The sequence below is a fragment of the Fundulus heteroclitus genome, unplaced genomic scaffold, assembly GCF_011125445.2.
Source record: "Fundulus heteroclitus isolate FHET01 unplaced genomic scaffold, MU-UCD_Fhet_4.1 scaffold_132, whole genome shotgun sequence".
Lineage (NCBI taxonomy): Eukaryota > Metazoa > Chordata > Actinopteri > Cyprinodontiformes > Fundulidae > Fundulus > Fundulus heteroclitus.
This window is the reverse complement of record NW_023396544.1, coordinates 527,719-545,442: the sequence shown is the minus strand read 5'-3', so window position 1 is coordinate 545,442 and position 17,724 is coordinate 527,719. Positions and strand designations below refer to the sequence as shown.

Below are 17,724 nucleotides of genomic sequence, written 5' to 3'. Positions count from 1 at the left end.
TGGATCAAGGTTAAAATTGTGTTCTGAGTTCAACTCCCACTGACTACCACTCTGGCTCCCTGAGCAAGACCCTTAACCCCCGATTGCTCCCCAGGCGCCCCACAGTGGCAGCCCACTGCTCCTCAAGGGGATGGGATAAATGCAGAGGTGAATTTCTCCATTGTGAGATGAATAAAGTACCAATTATTATTAATTATTATTTGTTCATATCTTACTAAAATCCGTTCGTGTAAAATCGATATCTTCTAATTCGGCAGGAGTGGGCGCTGAAACAAATAATTAAAATATATTGTAATAATAGCAACAAAGATATATACCCCTGCAACCAGGCCACGCAGACTAACACAGCCCCTGAATGTATCACCGTTGACTTCATGCTAAAACCCCCTGCATCATGTGACTAGACTATCACGTGAGCTGAGTAAGGCTATCACGTGATCTTTGGTCGGTAACATCACAGGAGAACAGTCTACAGACAACTTAACAAGCAAGCAACCAGAGAACTCCGGAGCAGATCTAAAACACAGAATGATTACAATATATTTAAAAAAGTAGCTAACGGTTGTAGATTAAAATCAGAGAATTAAAACGTTTACTCACCAGCGACAATCCGGTTATACTCCTGCGATTCAGTCAGAGCTTCAAAATGGACCTGTGCTGTCCTTTTACATGTGAAGGGGCCGTGAGACATGTTTTAGGATTTAGCAGCGTGTCGCTTTCAGACCGGAGGCTAGCTGTGGATTTTATATTAAGGTATACTTCAAGCTCTATTCCCGCCTCCTGAGGGATGTCATGGGTGCGCCAGACCATTTGATTGTTGATCGATGACACCTAGCCCTCAGGGGATGGAAGCAAACCTTTTGATTCTAGAGACAAGAGGACGTGTCATGCAGCATCTAATAGGTTTGATCTTATTTACTTCTTGGGTGCAGTATACCGATATGCCAATTGGGGAGATGCGCGTCGGCGCCACATCATTGTCCGAGCCGCCTCATTGTTCGAACCGGTGTTTTAAAAGACACCTGGCCGAGCAGGGGGGTGGATGCAAACCTTATGATCCTATGAACATAATGAAGTGTCCTGCTGGGTTTAAACCAACTATGCCCTCTCTAAAGTCTGATTGAATAATCTTTTATCAGATTTTTAGTTCCTGGGCGCATTATGCCGGTTTGAGACGCCGACGCCTCATGCTGGGGCTCGTCTCATTGGCCACACCTAGCCCTGAAAGCCTCCCTTTTGATTCTAGAGAGGGGAGGAAGCGTCATGCAGCATCTAAACTTGTCTGATTGAATAAGCTTTGATCTTACTTTTATTTCCTGGGTGCAGTATGCAAGGTTGAGACGATGCGTTGGTGCCTCGAACAAACGCATCGGGGGGCATTCTTTTAACAAACTCCTCCTGAAAATGACCGGCTCAGCCTTACATTCAGTTGACTATATGACGGGACATATTACATTCTCGGCAGAATTACTGAGCGCGTCAGTAAATGCGTTTAAGTACCGTTTGCTTAGAGGCGAGAAAAAACTGATGATGGTATTTGGTTTTTTTTATTTGCAGATTCCCCATCCTTTTTCCGTTGTTCTGTATGAGCTAAATATTTATGTGGATAATCTGTTTTATTACCCATCAACCACAGCCCTTCAGTGTCAAGAGACAAGTTTTGATTCTAAAGAGTAAAGTTTCCTATCCTGCAAAGTGTCTTATCCTGCAAACGCAGAGTATAAATCTGGGTTCATACAACTAAAGTTACACGTTTAGGTATAAGTAACCCTACAAAAAAACAGATTTCCTGACCGTCACGATATGCATAAAAGAATTATTAAATACATAAAATAATAATCAAAAAAAATAATGTCATAAATCGTAGGGGTGTCATAAATCATAGGGGTCATACATTATTTTTTGACATAAGGTGGGCTCTAGTGTTTTTTTTACAGTAGACAGGCAAGCAAAATTATTTATAAAGCCCAATTCATACACTGGCTTATTCAAATCAGTCAAAGTTTGGATGCACTTTTCAGTTGAATCCAAGATAAAGGGCATCCAAAGCTTTACTGTTTTTGTATTTAAGTAATTTTCATTCAGAGGGGGAAAAATTAAATAGTTTGTAGTGAACCCTTATAGTCTTATCGACTATTTAATTGTTAACATAACGGATCTGGGTGCTCATTTCAGAGATAGACTTACCACTAGGGGGTTGCCTAGGGCCCCATGTTCCTGGGGACAGCATAAAATTCCTTTTATAAAAATGTGTTTATTATACATATTATTTTTAGCACATATTATGCTTTTGACTAGATTCCTTTTGCTAAAATCCCTTAAAAATTGGTTATTGTTATCATCCATTTTACTGCGCAAATGAGCAGGACCCAGAAGACAGCACAACATATGAAATACAGTACCCAGAGAAGAGACAAAGAGAAGAAAGAAGAGCAGAGCGGACTAGCGTTATGTCCGAACCCTCTCTGGGAGCTTCCACCTGATTTGCATCATGACTAGAAATAAGACAGGGTTATAAAGTTTTATCAATTTATTAAAATAAATTTAGGTGAACAAATTAAAAGGTCATTCAGATCAAAACATTGTTTCAAATTCCTGCAGCTGGTTCAATTCTACATCTTGACAGAAAGTCAAAATATATCAAACTGATGCCAATAATATAAAGTACTAGTGAGTGTAAAAGTCAGACCCCTTTTTTATATTTAACATGCAGCTCTGAGTTTTTAAATATGCACCGTAAATAAGAAAAAATATCACAAGCAATCACAAATGTACCATTAATTAGTTAACTGTTTATCTTTCTGTATATGTGAGATATGTAATATAAAGTAAAAACAAAGTATTAACAATTACGGATGACGAGCTGTCAGTCAAATGCTTCCTGACACTACTACCTGTGTGATCGTGTCTGCAAGGCCCTATCAGGAGGAAGCTTACAGAAGAGGTTTGTCTCCGCCCAACCTATCAAAACACATTTTCCTTCGCGCAAGGAGAAAATCAGTTTGAGCGCAGAGACACTTTCAAGAGCACAGCCTTCACCCAGCGTGGCTGCTGGATAGAAAATCGGTTGCCAGTCTGTCGCAGGGCAACACAGAGAGACAAACAACCATTCACACACACACTTACACCTAAGGACAATTTGGAGAAGCCAATTAACCTAGCATTCATGTTTTTGGACTGTGGGAGGAAGCCGGAGTACCCGGAGAGAACCCACGCATGCACAGGGAGAATATGCAAACTCCATGCAGAAAGACCCAGGGGTGTACTCAAACCCAGGACCTTCTTGCTGCAAGGCAACAGTGCTACCCACTGCGCCACTGTGCAGCCCAGAATAGATAATGTGTGAGGGACAATAGGATGCCTCATAGTTTGATTTAAAAAGATAATTATCAACCCACTGAGGCCTAATCTGAAGTCACATGAAGTGAAAATGGGAAATTTAAGTAGCAGGCTAGTCTAATCTGCTGAAAAGTCATTGCAGCAATTACAAATGGTACTCAGTGATTTTACTGCACCCGTGTGCTTGAGAGCGTCAGTACGTACTCCTAATGAGATGATGGGTTTTATCCTGGAGCTCCTGCACAGTCTGAGATGTAACCTAGTGGTGTCGGGGACACTGATCAACACCCCCTCTACTGATCTTACCAGAACAATATTGCACAAGTTTACCTGACTTGATATTATAATCTGATTAAAAAAATGTCCCCTTGATTTTTTGAGGAGTAGGTGGAGGCTAAAGTAACAGTTTTATGTGGTTAATTCAACAATATATAAAACATTTTAAAGTTGGATAGTATTAAAAACAAAAAAGGAGATTTTTGTTGTTTATTAGCTGGTTGTTATGACAAGAAACCAATCCTAAAATTAAAATAATGTGGCAGTCAGAAATCTTACTGCAATGAACAGATGAAATTAAACTCTTCATAATCAGACTTTTTGAACCAGGAATGGTTTCCCTGTGTCTTCATGGCTCCACTCGTGTTGCAGTTTTCTTCTTGGCCATCCTGATAGCGATGTTTACACTTTGCAGAGTTATCAACCCAGAACCAGAACTGCAGGGTGCAGATGTAGTGAAGGCCGAGCCACACGAAGGGACTGTCGGCCTTCTCAGCCTCCAGCTCAGCAAAGGCCTGAGTCTCCTGGTCCAGGATGGAGGCCAGATCTCTGTGGTGACGTCTGCAGTAGTTCAGGGCTTCTTCCCAGCTCTTGTTCTCCTTGATCAATACAAAGGGGGATTCTTGGAAAGAAAAACAAACTAAGTTTAAAGATTATAATGTGTTTAAAAAAATTCAAGGGGTTCAAGTAAATGCTAAACTATTAAGAGAAGACACAAATATTTCAGCTTGGTTAGAGGAGATTGTTCTCCACAGTCAGGTCTAACTTTCTCTATCTGCCACATTTCTGAGTATAATACTAGACAAAGATACGACCCAGAATGTGAACACCAGAGATGCTGTTATGCAGCAGCATGTTCAAATGTTACAGTAATCTGACATGTTTGCATTAATTAAAAGCTTGACTTATTCTTTGAAAATGGAAATAGCTAAAAACTATTTAATGTGCCTTTCCATGGTTGAAAGTGATGAATATGGACTTTTAAAAGTCTAGGGGTCACTAGAGGACATTATTGTCTAATTTGCATATTTGGTCATATGTGATCCAGGCTGATTGGCATGCTGTCCTTGTTGCAATACAACAGATTCTAACGAGAAAAAATCTCTTCAGCATTGCCAGACCTCTCAATTTTGATCAAAAGTTAAGAGTGAGATTATGCTAATTTTGGGGGTGGGGCTTGTTTGGGGGCAGGACTAATCAGACCCTGGAAGAGCCGGTGGAGTCAACTCCATTTCTTTTTTATCTCACCAGACATTGAAGTAGACATGTATTACTTTTGTTAAAAAGAGAAAGAGACATTAATACTTTATTGTTCAGTTAGTGGATTAAAACATAAAAACACACAATTGTTCAAATAATACTGAATAAAATAAAGTAGTTTTAAGTTATTGACTGAATTATTACACTGTTAAACATTCATCTATGGCAGGGGTTCTCAACCTTTTGCAAGCTGGGCCCCCCCAAAGCTGGTTCGTGGCAGTTGGGGCCCCAGTGCCCCCCGCCCAGATCCCCCATCCCCCCACCCCGCCCCGCTCTACCTTGCATAGATAGATAGATAGATAGATAGATAGATAGATAGACAGACAGACCTAGGCGATTATTTTTAGGCCCACATTATTATTATTACCATCATCAGTAGCGGTAGGTAGGCCTATTATCATTTCTAAGCTATTGTTATAATTGGCAGTAGCACAAGACTTCTAATGTGAGCTTGCAGGCATTATTATTATTATGAGTAGTATAGGCCTATCACCATTACTAGGCTATTGCTATATAATTGTGAGGTTACATGCTTTTTTTTTTGTTATTATTATTATTATTATTATCATCAGTAGGCCTATCACCATTACTAGGCTATTGCTATATAATTGTGAGGTTACATGCTTTTTTTTTTGTTATTATTATTATTATTATTATTATTATCATCATCAGTAGGCCTATCATCATTACTAGGCTATTGCTATAATTGGCAGTAGCACCAGACTTCTAATGTGAGCTTGCAGGCATTATTATTATTATTACTATTATTATTATTATTATTATGAGTAGTATATGCCTAACATTATTACAAGGCTATTGCTATATAATTATGAGGTTACATGCTTTATTGTTGTTGTTATTATTATTATCATTATTATTATCATCAGTTGGCCTATTATCAATACTAGTCTAACTATTGGACTGAATGTATTTTAACGCAGATGCATTCAAATAGTCACCAGAGTAAAGAAATGTATATTATATGTGAATTATGTGCGCCGTTTGGAAGTAATTTTGATAAAACTTGCTGTATAAGCGAAAGAGCACGAACGTTCTGCATTCGGGTTGTTCCGGAATGCGACGTCACAAACAGAACTACCGTGCATCAGCCTGCAAATACTACGTCTTTTGCTACCGATTTGTTCAATTTTATTAATAACTCTTACTCTACGTACAAAAAAATAAATAAAAAAAATGTCTGATACATCTTCAAACTCCCCCTCAAGCATCGGCGACTGAGATAAGGAATATATATACGAAGAAACGGAGTTTGAACAAGGTGAACCTGAGGAGACTATATCTAACGCTGGCCAACACATAGAGCCCATGCTCCATTGTAAGTACCCCTCACAATCCTCGCTCGTTAAGTGTGAATTGCATAAAACACTTTTGTCACTGCTGGCAATCCAGTCCTTTCACGTTTCTTTTACGAATGTATCCCATTTCTTTCGGACCTTTTAATCATTCGGCCAAGTATGTAGCGCTACTTTCTGGCCGGCACTAGACCGCGGTGAAGTTGGCTTGACATGGACATTCAAGCTCCGCGGCGTCAGCGGAGCACTCTTGAGAAACAAAAATCAAATCAGATTTATTGACGGTCCCACCGCGTATGGGAGAAAGGAGCAGCTGAGACACGCTAGCCGAAATCGGAGTCCTTCAACCGGATCAACCCTGAGCTAGATCCCGCTGACTCCGCGGAGGTTGAATGTCCAATGTCAAGCTAACTTCACCGCGGTCTGCACTACAGCTGCTAACTACGGCGATTTTTTTTAATATACATACATGTACAATGTATGCAAACCCTCTGGCATGAGTCTGTGAAAAGGATTAATAGGACAAAAACACCGAAATAATCCTTAGTGAACAATGTTTGTTTAAACCTACCGGGCGGCTCGTCCTCTTTTCTGAAGCGCTGTGTGTCTGCTGTGTGTCCGCTTTCTGATGTTACACAAACATGTCTGAACGTCCATCCATCCATTTTCTGACTCGCTTAATCCCTCATGGGGTCGCGGGGGTTGCTGGTGTCTATGTCCCGATATAAAATAATTCTTAGCCGTCCAGTGGGTTCATGGTTCCATGCTCTCTCATGTGTATTGCCTGCCGTGTTTATAAGGCAGCTAAGCTACTAGCTATGTCGCCGTACAAGCCTTGGCCAGCATTTCACAGACTCCCTCCGTCCCTTCAGGCTTTTGCTGTATAAATCTGGCAATATGATACCATCAACCATCAACTTACTCTTAAAACGATCTTGTGATACGTTATCTAAAGAAGAAAAATATGCCGAGAACTCGTCAGGTTCCTTCCAGTCCAGCGCGCATGCGCGAAAAACCCGGATGAAAACCGCTTATCACCTGCATTTGCGCTCACTATCGACAAAACAATCAAATTTGTTCAAAACTTTTTTTTTTAAATCAGTCCAAACACATTTTAATTTTTATTCAGGAGTTATGTATATACAAAACTTTAACTTTTTATGAAAGTAGTTTAGTGATAAAAAAAAAAGTGCAAATTTTTTTTCCCAGTTTTTTTCCACTCCCATCCTGTAGCCTACTCGCGCCCCCCCGGGAGAGTGTCGGTGCCCCCCCGGGGGGGGCGCACCCCACCGGTTGAGAACCACTGATCTATGGCATTGATGGGATTTTTTTTATCATTGTAGATCTATAACCTGATTGGAGTTTGGGGCTGAGTTTCATCAAGCCTTTATGGTCTGACATTTTCCCCTCAGCAGCAACACTAAAGCCCACAGAGGTTCACCCTGCGTCTTTACGCACGATCCAGCTGCTGATGTCTCCCTCTTTTCAGCTCAATGCACTTCTAAACTGTTACAGTTTATAACATTCTCATCACCTTTCACAGCGATGCCGCGCTGACCAGACAAATGTCTATTGCTCTCGTCAGTGCGCTCTGGGCGGTGAGGTCGGCGGATTTTTACCCCCGTTGGTGCGCTGTGTGCGAGGGATAAACAGTGGGGAAAATGCATAAATGAATACTGTAAAGGGCTCCTATAAAGGGAACAGGGGTACTGACAGATCTGAGATGAAGCCCCTGATGTTACAAGTTCTTTAAAATGACCCTTAAAAGTGCAAACCTGAATTAAAGCGCAAGGCAGCACGCCCACCAAAGCGCCACTGATTCTATGTTGTTAAAAACAAAAGAGCATGAAACACAGCTACTAACTCTCCTATTGACTTTAACTGGCACATGTTGCTACCGATGTGAGGACATTAAACGTAGTGATTCACGTTTTGAATGGTGAACGGTGATAAAAGCACCTGCTCCGAGGGAAAGGAGGGGGGAGAGGAGCATCGCTGAGGCACAGAAATATGTGCATGTAGTTAAAAAATGCAGAATTAATAAAAACAAAACTTATAAACAGACTAAGTGGCTTTTTAAACTACATCTGGTTAGCAGAACTGTTTTATGATCCAGCGTGGCCAACGAACCAGCTTTGGGGGGGCCCAGCTTGCAAAAGGTTGAGAACCCCTGAGTTAGGCCACTGACCGGGCCACCAGGAAAACTCCCGGCGCTCCCGATTGCCAGCCCCCCCCTGCTGCTAGTTATAACTCATTTACTTGAACACGTACAGTACATATACAGCATGTACCCTAAAGGAGCAATAAGTAAGATATTTACTGTAAAATCAATATAAATCATTCTCATTTGTCACCCTGGATGGAGGTAACATTCCCTATAAACAATCGATCTTCTCCATCAACAATGTCTTAGTCAAAGTTTCCTCCTTTCAAACCTAGAGGTATGGTCCTGAACTACTTCCGTTCAGTGTGTAGCCCGTGTTTACTTCCTGGTTCCTGAGCCAAACATATGGGAATTCCCAGGCTTCTCAAAGCAGAGCACAGCATTTGGTATTATATTTTGGCAAAAGAGCAGCAGCCTGCAAACATGGAAGCCAGTAAGAGAAGCAGACCAGAAAAAGAACAAAATACAACATTATATACCACATTTTTGGGACTTTAAGGCGTATTTAAAATCCTTAAATTTTCTCACAAATTGATGTTGCGCCTTATAATCCGGTGCACCTTATATATGATTACCGTTGTGCTTACTGAGTGATTTCATGCAGTACAATGCACTGAAAAAATCTGTTAAAATGTGTAAGTACGAGTTTCTTAGCAATGAAGCCGCTACGCTCAATGGACATTCGGAGCGGTACACTGTGTCATTACCTGATCTGACCCCTGAGCTGTCTACAAGACTGCCTGACTGTAATGTCCGAGCCTGGGGTATGTGCTAGCAACAATAAACCTAGTAAGTTAACTCAATATAAAAGTTACGTTTATTTTTGGCCTGATGTTAAAAACAGGGCGGTGTCGTCCAACTACTCTGTCCTCCCAGCAGAGATGGATAGCTCTCCCTGTCAGGAGAGAGCTGTGTACACGGAGAGGCGCATTGCAAAAAGGGACATTTTTCTTGAAAGTAGTACGTTTTCCTTGATTTCAACAGCTAGATAAGACTATTTGCCAATGGAATGAGTATTTTTACTCATTTAATATTATAATTAGATATCCTGTACTTGAAATAAGATAATGCAGATGAATTGTTCTTATTTTAATTGCAAAAATCGTATTCACTTGGGAAGAATATTTAATGAGCCTTATAATCCGATGTGGTTTATGTTTGGACAAAGACACATTTAGACGTGTTAATTCACAGTGCGCCTTATGTTTCAAAAAATATGGTACCCGTCCTGTCTAAGTAAACATTCAATGGAGTTTCACAGCCGCGGGACCATTGAGTAAATTGGCGGGTCTCCATTAAAGGCACTGTGTATGTGTTGTTCCAATTTTAACTATGTGTCATAATTACTCATTGTTCCTTTAAAGCAGAGGCAGACTGGGACAAAAATCCAGGCCTGGTACTTCATACCATTCCAGGCCACCACCAGTTTAACATAATAACCTGCAGGTAAGTTTGCGCTCTTATATTGTAGCTGATGGTTCCTGCTCTGACTTCTTATTGCAAATGTCCACCTTGGCAGGAGGCACTTCTGCAATACTATAGCTGCTGACTATAACTGACTTTGCTTTCTTCATCACCTTTGTCCTATGGAAGCTACTCTTTCAATTATTTTGAGGATGATTGGCTTGTAATTTGTCCAGTTAATGGATTTGACACTGAAATGGTAAGTGACAAATTGCTCACTGCAAAAAGGGAACTCAAAGTAAGAAACTTTTTCTTGAAATTTGTGTATTTTTCCTTGATTTGAGCAGCTAAATGAGACTATTTGCCAATGGAATAAGATTTTTGCACTTAAAATAAGAACAATTCATCTCCATCATCCTTATTTCAAGTGCAGCATGTCTAATTATCTTATTTTACAGGTAAGAAATACTAATTTCATTGGCAAATAGTCTTATTTAGCTGCTCAAATTAAGTAAAAATATACTCATTTCAAGAAAATTTTACTTGCTTTGAGTTCCCTTTTTGCAGTGCTTCCATCTTGTTGTGCTTACGGTTGACATAAAAAGAAATGCATGTGCTGCTGCTCTCCTCTATGATCAGGCAATGTCACATCCAAAAGGCTTCTTTCATCTTAGATGCAGCTCTATGCTTAGTGTGATTTCAACTTAATGTGTTACAATTGTCTTCGCTAGGTTCAGATGTCACAGAGAAGGATACTCCTGTCCTGAAGAAGAAAGTAGCCTTTTGAGCACGCTGAAAAACATTGCATGTGGGGTTTTTTTAAGTACATTTGCTCCATCTAATACCTTTTTTTGTTCTTCATCCCAGTGGCCTTAATCTGATCTTTAGTAAAAATATGACCTAATTTCTATAGTGAAAACTTTCTTTCCTATGACTGGATAAATGTTTTCCGTGTTAAGTTCATTTATCCTTATTAATGTGATCTTTTTGGCACTTGTTATGGAAAATATCATTAGTTGTTATAATAATCAGGCATTTTTATGGGAAATAATAAGAGGTACTTCTTGCCTCTAAACTGTGTCTCCCCTCTGAGGCAGAAAACACACAGCTCACAGGGTGTTTGCTATAAGGTCTGAAAGCTATTTTATGGTTCTTGAGGTCATCTAGGTTGACCCCTGATAGGACAATCTGGGTGCTAAATCAGCCTTACTTCGTGAACACCCTCGAAAGAACAGTCTCCGTGTTTTAGGAGTAGAAATAACTTGGAGCCACAATGTCTGCCCCCACAACCCCCAAACTAATCGGGAGGGGTTGGTCAGTCTGATAAAAGATGGGTTTGTGAAGAAGACGGTAGACAAAGAAGCTTGCAATGGCTGGGAGAAGGATGTCGGTAACATACTGAAACTAAGATTGTAAGTTTTTCTGTGTGTCTTTGGAATTACAAATGAAGTAAATATGCATATTTTAAAAGTTTGTCTCTTCGAATCTGTTTTTCCTTTACTATCAAATCTTATACCGGGGTAAGACAAGCCTTCAGAAATAAGCAAGAGCAGGGCCATATTAATTTAAACACTCTCTAATTCCATCCTCATTTTTTTCACCTCAGGTCCCTGCTTTGTATAATAACGTTTTTTGTTATTTGTTTTTGCAAAATTGGCACATGCCTACTTTATCACCTAACAATGAACATTTTAATGACTTACTATTATACAATAGTTGTGAGTTTATATGCACAATCACCTGGGTTATACATACATGTAGTTCTCCTTTCACAAGAAATTTTAAAAATGAAATGGAAAATAATTCATCCTTGGTCATCAGTCAAAACATCTAAACCCCCATATTTTCCTCCAAGTCATTTAAAAGTTCTTTAAAATATAGATCAGCTCTGCCATTCAGCTCATTTTCCATCTGATAGACGCTAGAACAAACAGACTAAATATCTGCTACACATGGGGAGGGTGGAGGTTTGGAATTATAGGAGTGGGTCCTGAAAACAGTGATATTCATGATTTTTTTTGAAGGGTCTAGATCTGAAGGTAAGCTGGAACAGAGCTCTTAACCTTTTGGTGTATTGGAGGAGGACAAAACCTAGCTTTCCCACGTTAGCATGCAACAACTGAATGTGCTTTAAAACGGGTAATATTACTCCTGTTTGGTTTTCTTTCGGTGCAAAACGATATCATAAACCAATGTAAACATTTTATATTCATCAGTGTAATGCATAAACACTTATTTTTATCAATATAGATGATCTATAGCCCCTATGTATTCTACAATGTGTGGGGAATATTGTTTCCACGCTAATATTTAGAACACAGATAAATGTTCCTACTGTTCCTAGAAATGCTTTGATAAAAAGCAGCCAGTTAAGAAATCAGTAATACTGGTCAATAATTTTAGGGGGGGAAAGAGAAATTAGTATTTATTTTTAAATTTTTTTTATTTACAGTCTTTTCCCTGTCAGCGCTGAGATGTTTAGAACTACTGAGGGCCAATTGTGTCGTAACTCTCTGTCTATACGGCGCTGTTAAGTACTGTATACACGCCTAAGTTCCTCAGGGAGTGTTGTTGTTGGCCAGTGCAATCAGCTGTTTAAGAAAGGAAAATACATTGGAAAGATCATGTGTTGTGTCTGTGTGTTATGTGTAACTTCTGAGGAGGTGTCTGCCTCATCAGAAATTTCATTATGGTAACAAATATTAAAGCTTCTTGATTCTTGACCTCAGGCTACATGGATTCTGGGCTTCTCCACACTTACTCACGATCATGATTTCCAAATAAAATCAAAACTTCAGCACTTTGAAAAACCAGCTTCATAGCAGGGACCTGTGGCTTTGTCTACCTTATTTACTTTCTGAAATAATAGACAAATATATACGTTTTCATGATATTCCATTTTTTTAGATGCACCAGTACATAAAGCCAGGTGCTGGTAATGAACTAAGCTCTATTGGTCTATCACAAAAAAGTCCATTGAAATACATGCAATATGTGATCATAACAAAATCAGAAAAGTTCAAGGGGCATGAATACTTTGCAAGGAGCTCAAGGACCACTTTGAACACCCTGAAGTTTTTCCACCTCCACTTACCTTGACATGTGTAATTCACCTCCAGGTACTTGCGGGTCCCAGGGCAGGGATCTCCAAACATGAAGCTTGTTGCCGGGACAGAGCAGTTCCTCTTCCCGTTACAGCTGTGGAGGGACATTCATATGAAGGGTTAGAGGTTTAACTTAAAAAGGATTGTTTTGCTCTAATAGCACACTACTGTCTCCTGTTGTATCTGTGGATTCAGATCAATGTCAGTTTCTTAGAAGATTTGATCAGGCCTCTCTTAGAATTTCTCACTCCCTCATTTCCACACATCAGGTTCGGTAAACTGAAGAATTGTTCAAACATGGCTGATCTCTACAAAAGACTGAGCATCTGTACCTGTGAGCAACTTCGTCTGCGCTCCCCGAGCATGATATGTTTTTTATATTGTCATAGGGGCACGTCTCGTTGTTACTACGTCCATACTTTGCTCTGCTCACAGATATAAGCTGACCTTTGTCTGACAGAGAGGAGAGGAAGTGTCAGAGAGGCAGAGGAAATCTAAATCTGTTCACTGTTTGATAAAAACATGGATCTTACCACACAGGAGCTCAGCAACAGATTTTTCACATGCCACGATGTGTTTTTTGTTCTGGGAGCTGCTTCCAGGAGCTGTCATATCAGAGATTAAGATCACATTATTAATCCTTTCATAGAAGGCTGGAGAAAGACATGAGGGAGAAAGCTGCACCCTCTGTGGCTTCATTAGTGTTAAAAACAGAGTGAAAGTGGAACAGGCTCAGCAGCACTTCCAGCTCCCAACTCTCATGTGATTGTCATGTTTGAGTTGTTTTGTTGGTTAAAGGCAGCTTCTCTTAATCCAGCTGCTGATGAAACATTGTTAATGGTTCTTTAACACAGCCAAGAAAAAGACTTTTATACATTACAATGTTTTAGAGATTAATGGAAATGGTTTTTATTGCTGAGGCGGCTAGTCTGAGCTGTGGTCACAAGATTGTTGGTGCATGTCGCGGCGGCAACTCTCGAACACACTGGTGGACACCAGCGGTGAGGGAAGCCGTCATGCTGAAGAAGGAGTCCTACCGGGCTTTATTGGCCTCTGGGACTCCGGAAGCAGCTGATGTGTACCAGCAGTCGAAGCGGCGGGCGGCTCGGCTGGTCGCTGAGGCAAAAACTCGGGCATGGGTACAGTTCGGTAGCCTCGTGAGACCATCCTGATCTCGCGAGCTTTCAAGGTTTCACTCGCAGATCAGTCTGGATACTCTCCGTTGAAGAAAATTTGGAGCCGTTCACCAAACGAACGTCCAATCAGCGTTGGCTTTGAGGCAGGTTGAGGTGTGACGCAACGGGAAGTGCGACAGTTCAGTCTAAAGAACATGGCGGCTTCAGCCGATGAAACTAGCGTTAGCGTGACTATCGAGCAAGTTTTATCGGAATTACAGAGTATTTCTTTGCTGAGCTAACGAGCCTTTACCTGCAGCAGCAAGAGTAGCTTGGCTTGTGGTTGTGTTTTCGTCGTCGCTCGTAACAGAGCGACGACGAATCTGATTGGTTCATTTGGCCCGTCTATCACCAACATAGGCCAATCAGCTAACCAGTATTTTCGCCCCTTCCCAAAATTACTTCAACGGAAGGTTTCCAGATGGATATGCGGAGCAAATCTATCTGGCGGAGTCAGGTAAACAGTTCGGAGCCATGGAGAAACACTTCCGTACGGCTTCGAAGCGATTCTGGTCCACCATCCAGTGTCTCAGGAGGGGGAAGCAGTGCAGTACCAACACTGTTTACAGTGGGGGTGGTGTGCTGCTGACCTCGACTCGGGACGTCGTGTGTCGGTGGGCGGAATGCTTCGAAGACCTCCTTAATCCCACCAACACGTCATCCATAGCGGAAGCAGAGCCTGAGGACTCTGGGTCGGGTTCTCCCATCTCTGGTGCCGAGGTTGTTAAAAAGCTCCTCGGTGGCAGGGTCTTGGGGGTGGAAGAGATACGCCCTGAGTACCTTAAGGATCTGGATGTTGTGGGGCTGTGTTGGTTAACGCGGCTCTGCAGCATCGCGTGGACATCGGGGGCAGTTCCCCTGGATTGGGAGACTGGGGTGGTGATCCACCGATTTAAAATGGGGGACCGGAGGGTGTGTTCCAACTACAGAGGAATCACACTCTTAAGCCTCCCTGGTAAGGTCTATTCAGGGGTTCTGGAAGGGAGGATCCATCGGATAGTCGAATCTCGGATTCAGGAAGAGCAGTGTGGTTTTCATCCTGGCCGTGGAACACTTGATCAGCTCTACACCCTCAGCAGGATCTTGGAGGGGGCATGGGAGTTTGCCCAACCAGTCTACATGTGTTTTGTGGATCTGGAGAAGGCATTCGACCGTGTCCCCCGGGGGATCCTGTGGGGGGTACTCCGGGAGTATGGAGTACCGGGCCCTTTAATAAGGGCTGTCAGGTCTCTGTACGACCGGTGTCTGGTCCGCATTGCCGGCAGCAAGTCGGACTCGTTTCCGGTGAAAGTTGGACTCTGCCAAGGTTGCCCTTTGTCACTGATTATGTTCATAACTTTTATGGACAGAATTTGTAGGCGCAGCTGAGGTGTTGAGGGAATCCGTTTTGGTTTAGGATTGCGTCTCTGCTATTTGCGGATGACATGGTCCTATTGGCTTCATCAGGGCATGATCTACAGCTCTCACTAGAGCAGTTCGCAGCCGAGTGTGAAGCGGCCGGGATGAAAATCAGTGCCTCCAAATCCGAGACCATGGTCTTGAACCGGAAAAGGGTAGAGTGCCTCCTCCAGGTTGGGGAGTGCTGCCCCTGGTGGAAGAGTTCAAGTATCTTGGGGTCTTATTCACGAATGAGGGGAAGATGGAGCGGGAGATCGACAGGCAGATTGGTGCGGCGTCTGCTGTGAAGCGGGCGCTGTACCGATCCGTTGTGGTGAAGAGAGAGCTGAGCTAAAAGGCGAAGCTCTCGATTTAGCGGCCGATCTACGTTCCTACCCTCACCTATGGTCACGAGCTTTGGATCGTGACCGAAAGAACGAGTTCCCAGATAGAGATAGAGCTCAGTCATCCGGGGAGGACTCAGAGTACAGTCGCTGCTCTTCCACGTCGAATGGAGCCAGTTGAGGTGGCTTGGGCATCTGGTTAGGATGCCTCCCGGACGCCTCACTGGTGAGGTGTTCAGGGCACGTCCCACCGGGAGGAGGCCCAGGGGAGGACCCAAGACACGCTGGAGGGACTATGTCTCTCGGCTGGCCTGGGAATGCCTTGGGACTCCCCCGGAGGAGCTGGCCCTAGTTGCTGGGGAGAGGGACGTCTGGGCCTCCCTGTTGAAGCTGCTACCCCCGCGACCCGACCCCGGATAAGCGGAAGAAGATGGATGGATGGATGGATGGATGGATGGATGGATGGAAATGGTGTTTATTCAGATTGGGGTGAGGTTTTCCCCCTACACGGCATTCCAGAAGATGTTTCGAACAGGAGTCCCGATTCATCTTGAAGTTCTGGAAGGAGTTCTTTTCCCTGTTGGGTGGGACCATGAGCCTGTCCTCTGGGTTTCATCCCCAAACTGATGGAGTGACTGGAGAGCTAGTGGCAGGAACCGGGTTAGCCTAAATAACGGGAGAAATTGTGGCACCATGGAGCAGATTAATGAGCTCATTCACCCATGTCTCTAACCCAGAAACAGCTAGATCAACACAAGAACACCACTGTTGTGTCAGCGATGGTACATTTTTGGCCAGATTCTGCTGTAATGCAACAAGTAGTTGATGTGAAATACACAGGAGAGAAGGATTATTATGGTCCAGCTCCAACCCATGGACAGGCCAGCAGGCAGCACAACCCCAGGAAAGGTAGAAGCAACCCTGAGGGGTCATCGGGTCCCTGACCAGGGGTCACACAACCATTCAGGACACTCCCAGATGAATATTATGCCCATTCTGTGAGATCAGTAAGTAGTAAATTAGAGGAGGTCTGGAGGAAGAATGATGGGGAAGAAACTGAACGAGGTAGAAGGTAGAGGAACCCTGGGGGGTGGGACTCAGGAGAGTTTGATCCACCTAGAAAATTAACTTCATAAATGTCATGATGAATTACAGTAATTACAACATTCAACGACTAAGAGAGAAGCACACAGACAAGTTTATTACACTAGACAGAAGGAACGAGAGGAACATGCAACAGGAAATCTGTTGCAGCTTCCTTTGTTGCGCACACCCCAGGGAGATCAATATCAGCCTTTTCAGTTTGGAGATGTTCAAGCAACAGTAGATAAGCTTCCACCTATGACAGGAGGAGGCACTCTGTGGCTAAAAGAATTGGATGTGTTGACTAAGGGGCTGACATTAGCTCTGGGAGACGTTAGGGCCATTTTGGGAAGATGTGTCACTAGAACCACAGCAGCTGAAATTGAACCAGCAGCCAAAAAATTTACATGCTCTGAGGAAACCAGACTAACTTCTGTGCATACTACCCTTGGACAGGCAAGAAGAGAAAAGTTTCCCCTGTCCACTGCTGCACCAGTACCTACATTTCTGTGGGATCCAAAGCAGCATCCCAAGAAGTTCTTGGACAAGGCTATAGTGGTATGGATCAGGCACACTAGCAGTCACCAAGGTAATGAAATTACAAGAAATTACATTGAAAAAAAAATCCTGCTTGTTATTTTGAAACTGAGTAACATGCAATTAAATACATGTGTAACTCTCTCTAAACTTCAGCCTCCCACAATATGATTTAACCCCATTTTATTCTGCTGAACAGTAGCAGCTTCACTGGCAGTAAAAATGGACACAATAGCTTAGTTTGGTATTGCAAATTTTAGTCACTTAGTATTTTAAAGCATAAAAACATTTAACAACCAAGGAAATTAGTGACTTACCAATCAAACAGATGAGAAACAGCCTCAACAG

At 42.3% G+C, this 17,724-nt stretch overlaps 1 protein-coding gene across 1 annotated transcript; it reads right to left on the bottom strand.

Annotated features, from left to right (window-relative positions):
• Positions 1-3,277: 3,277 nt before the first annotated feature.
• LOC118558597 (L-rhamnose-binding lectin CSL3-like) lies at positions 3,278-13,472 on the bottom strand. The gene is made up of 4 exons (XM_036129058.1): positions 13,394-13,472; positions 13,193-13,313; positions 12,851-12,954; positions 3,278-4,237 (listed from the first exon to the last, which is right to left on the bottom strand). Exons 1-4 carry the CDS (start codon positions 13,470-13,472, stop codon positions 3,891-3,893), a joined length of 651 nt encoding a protein of 216 aa, XP_035984951.1. The 3' UTR covers positions 3,278-3,890.
• Between the last annotated feature and the right edge of the window lie 4,252 nt (positions 13,473-17,724).

Coding starts and splice junctions, on each gene's coding strand:
- LOC118558597 (XM_036129058.1), bottom strand. CDS start 13,472: ATGACAGCTCCTGGAAGCAGCTCCCAGAACAAAAAACACATCGTGGCA. Junction 12,955..13,192: donor GCAGACGAAGTTGCTCACAG/GTACAGATGCTC, acceptor GTCCCTCCACAG/CTGTAACGGGAAGAGGAACT. Junction 4,238..12,850: donor GGTGAATTACACATGTCAAG/GTAAGTGGAGGT, acceptor TTTCTTTCCAAG/AATCCCCCTTTGTATTGATC.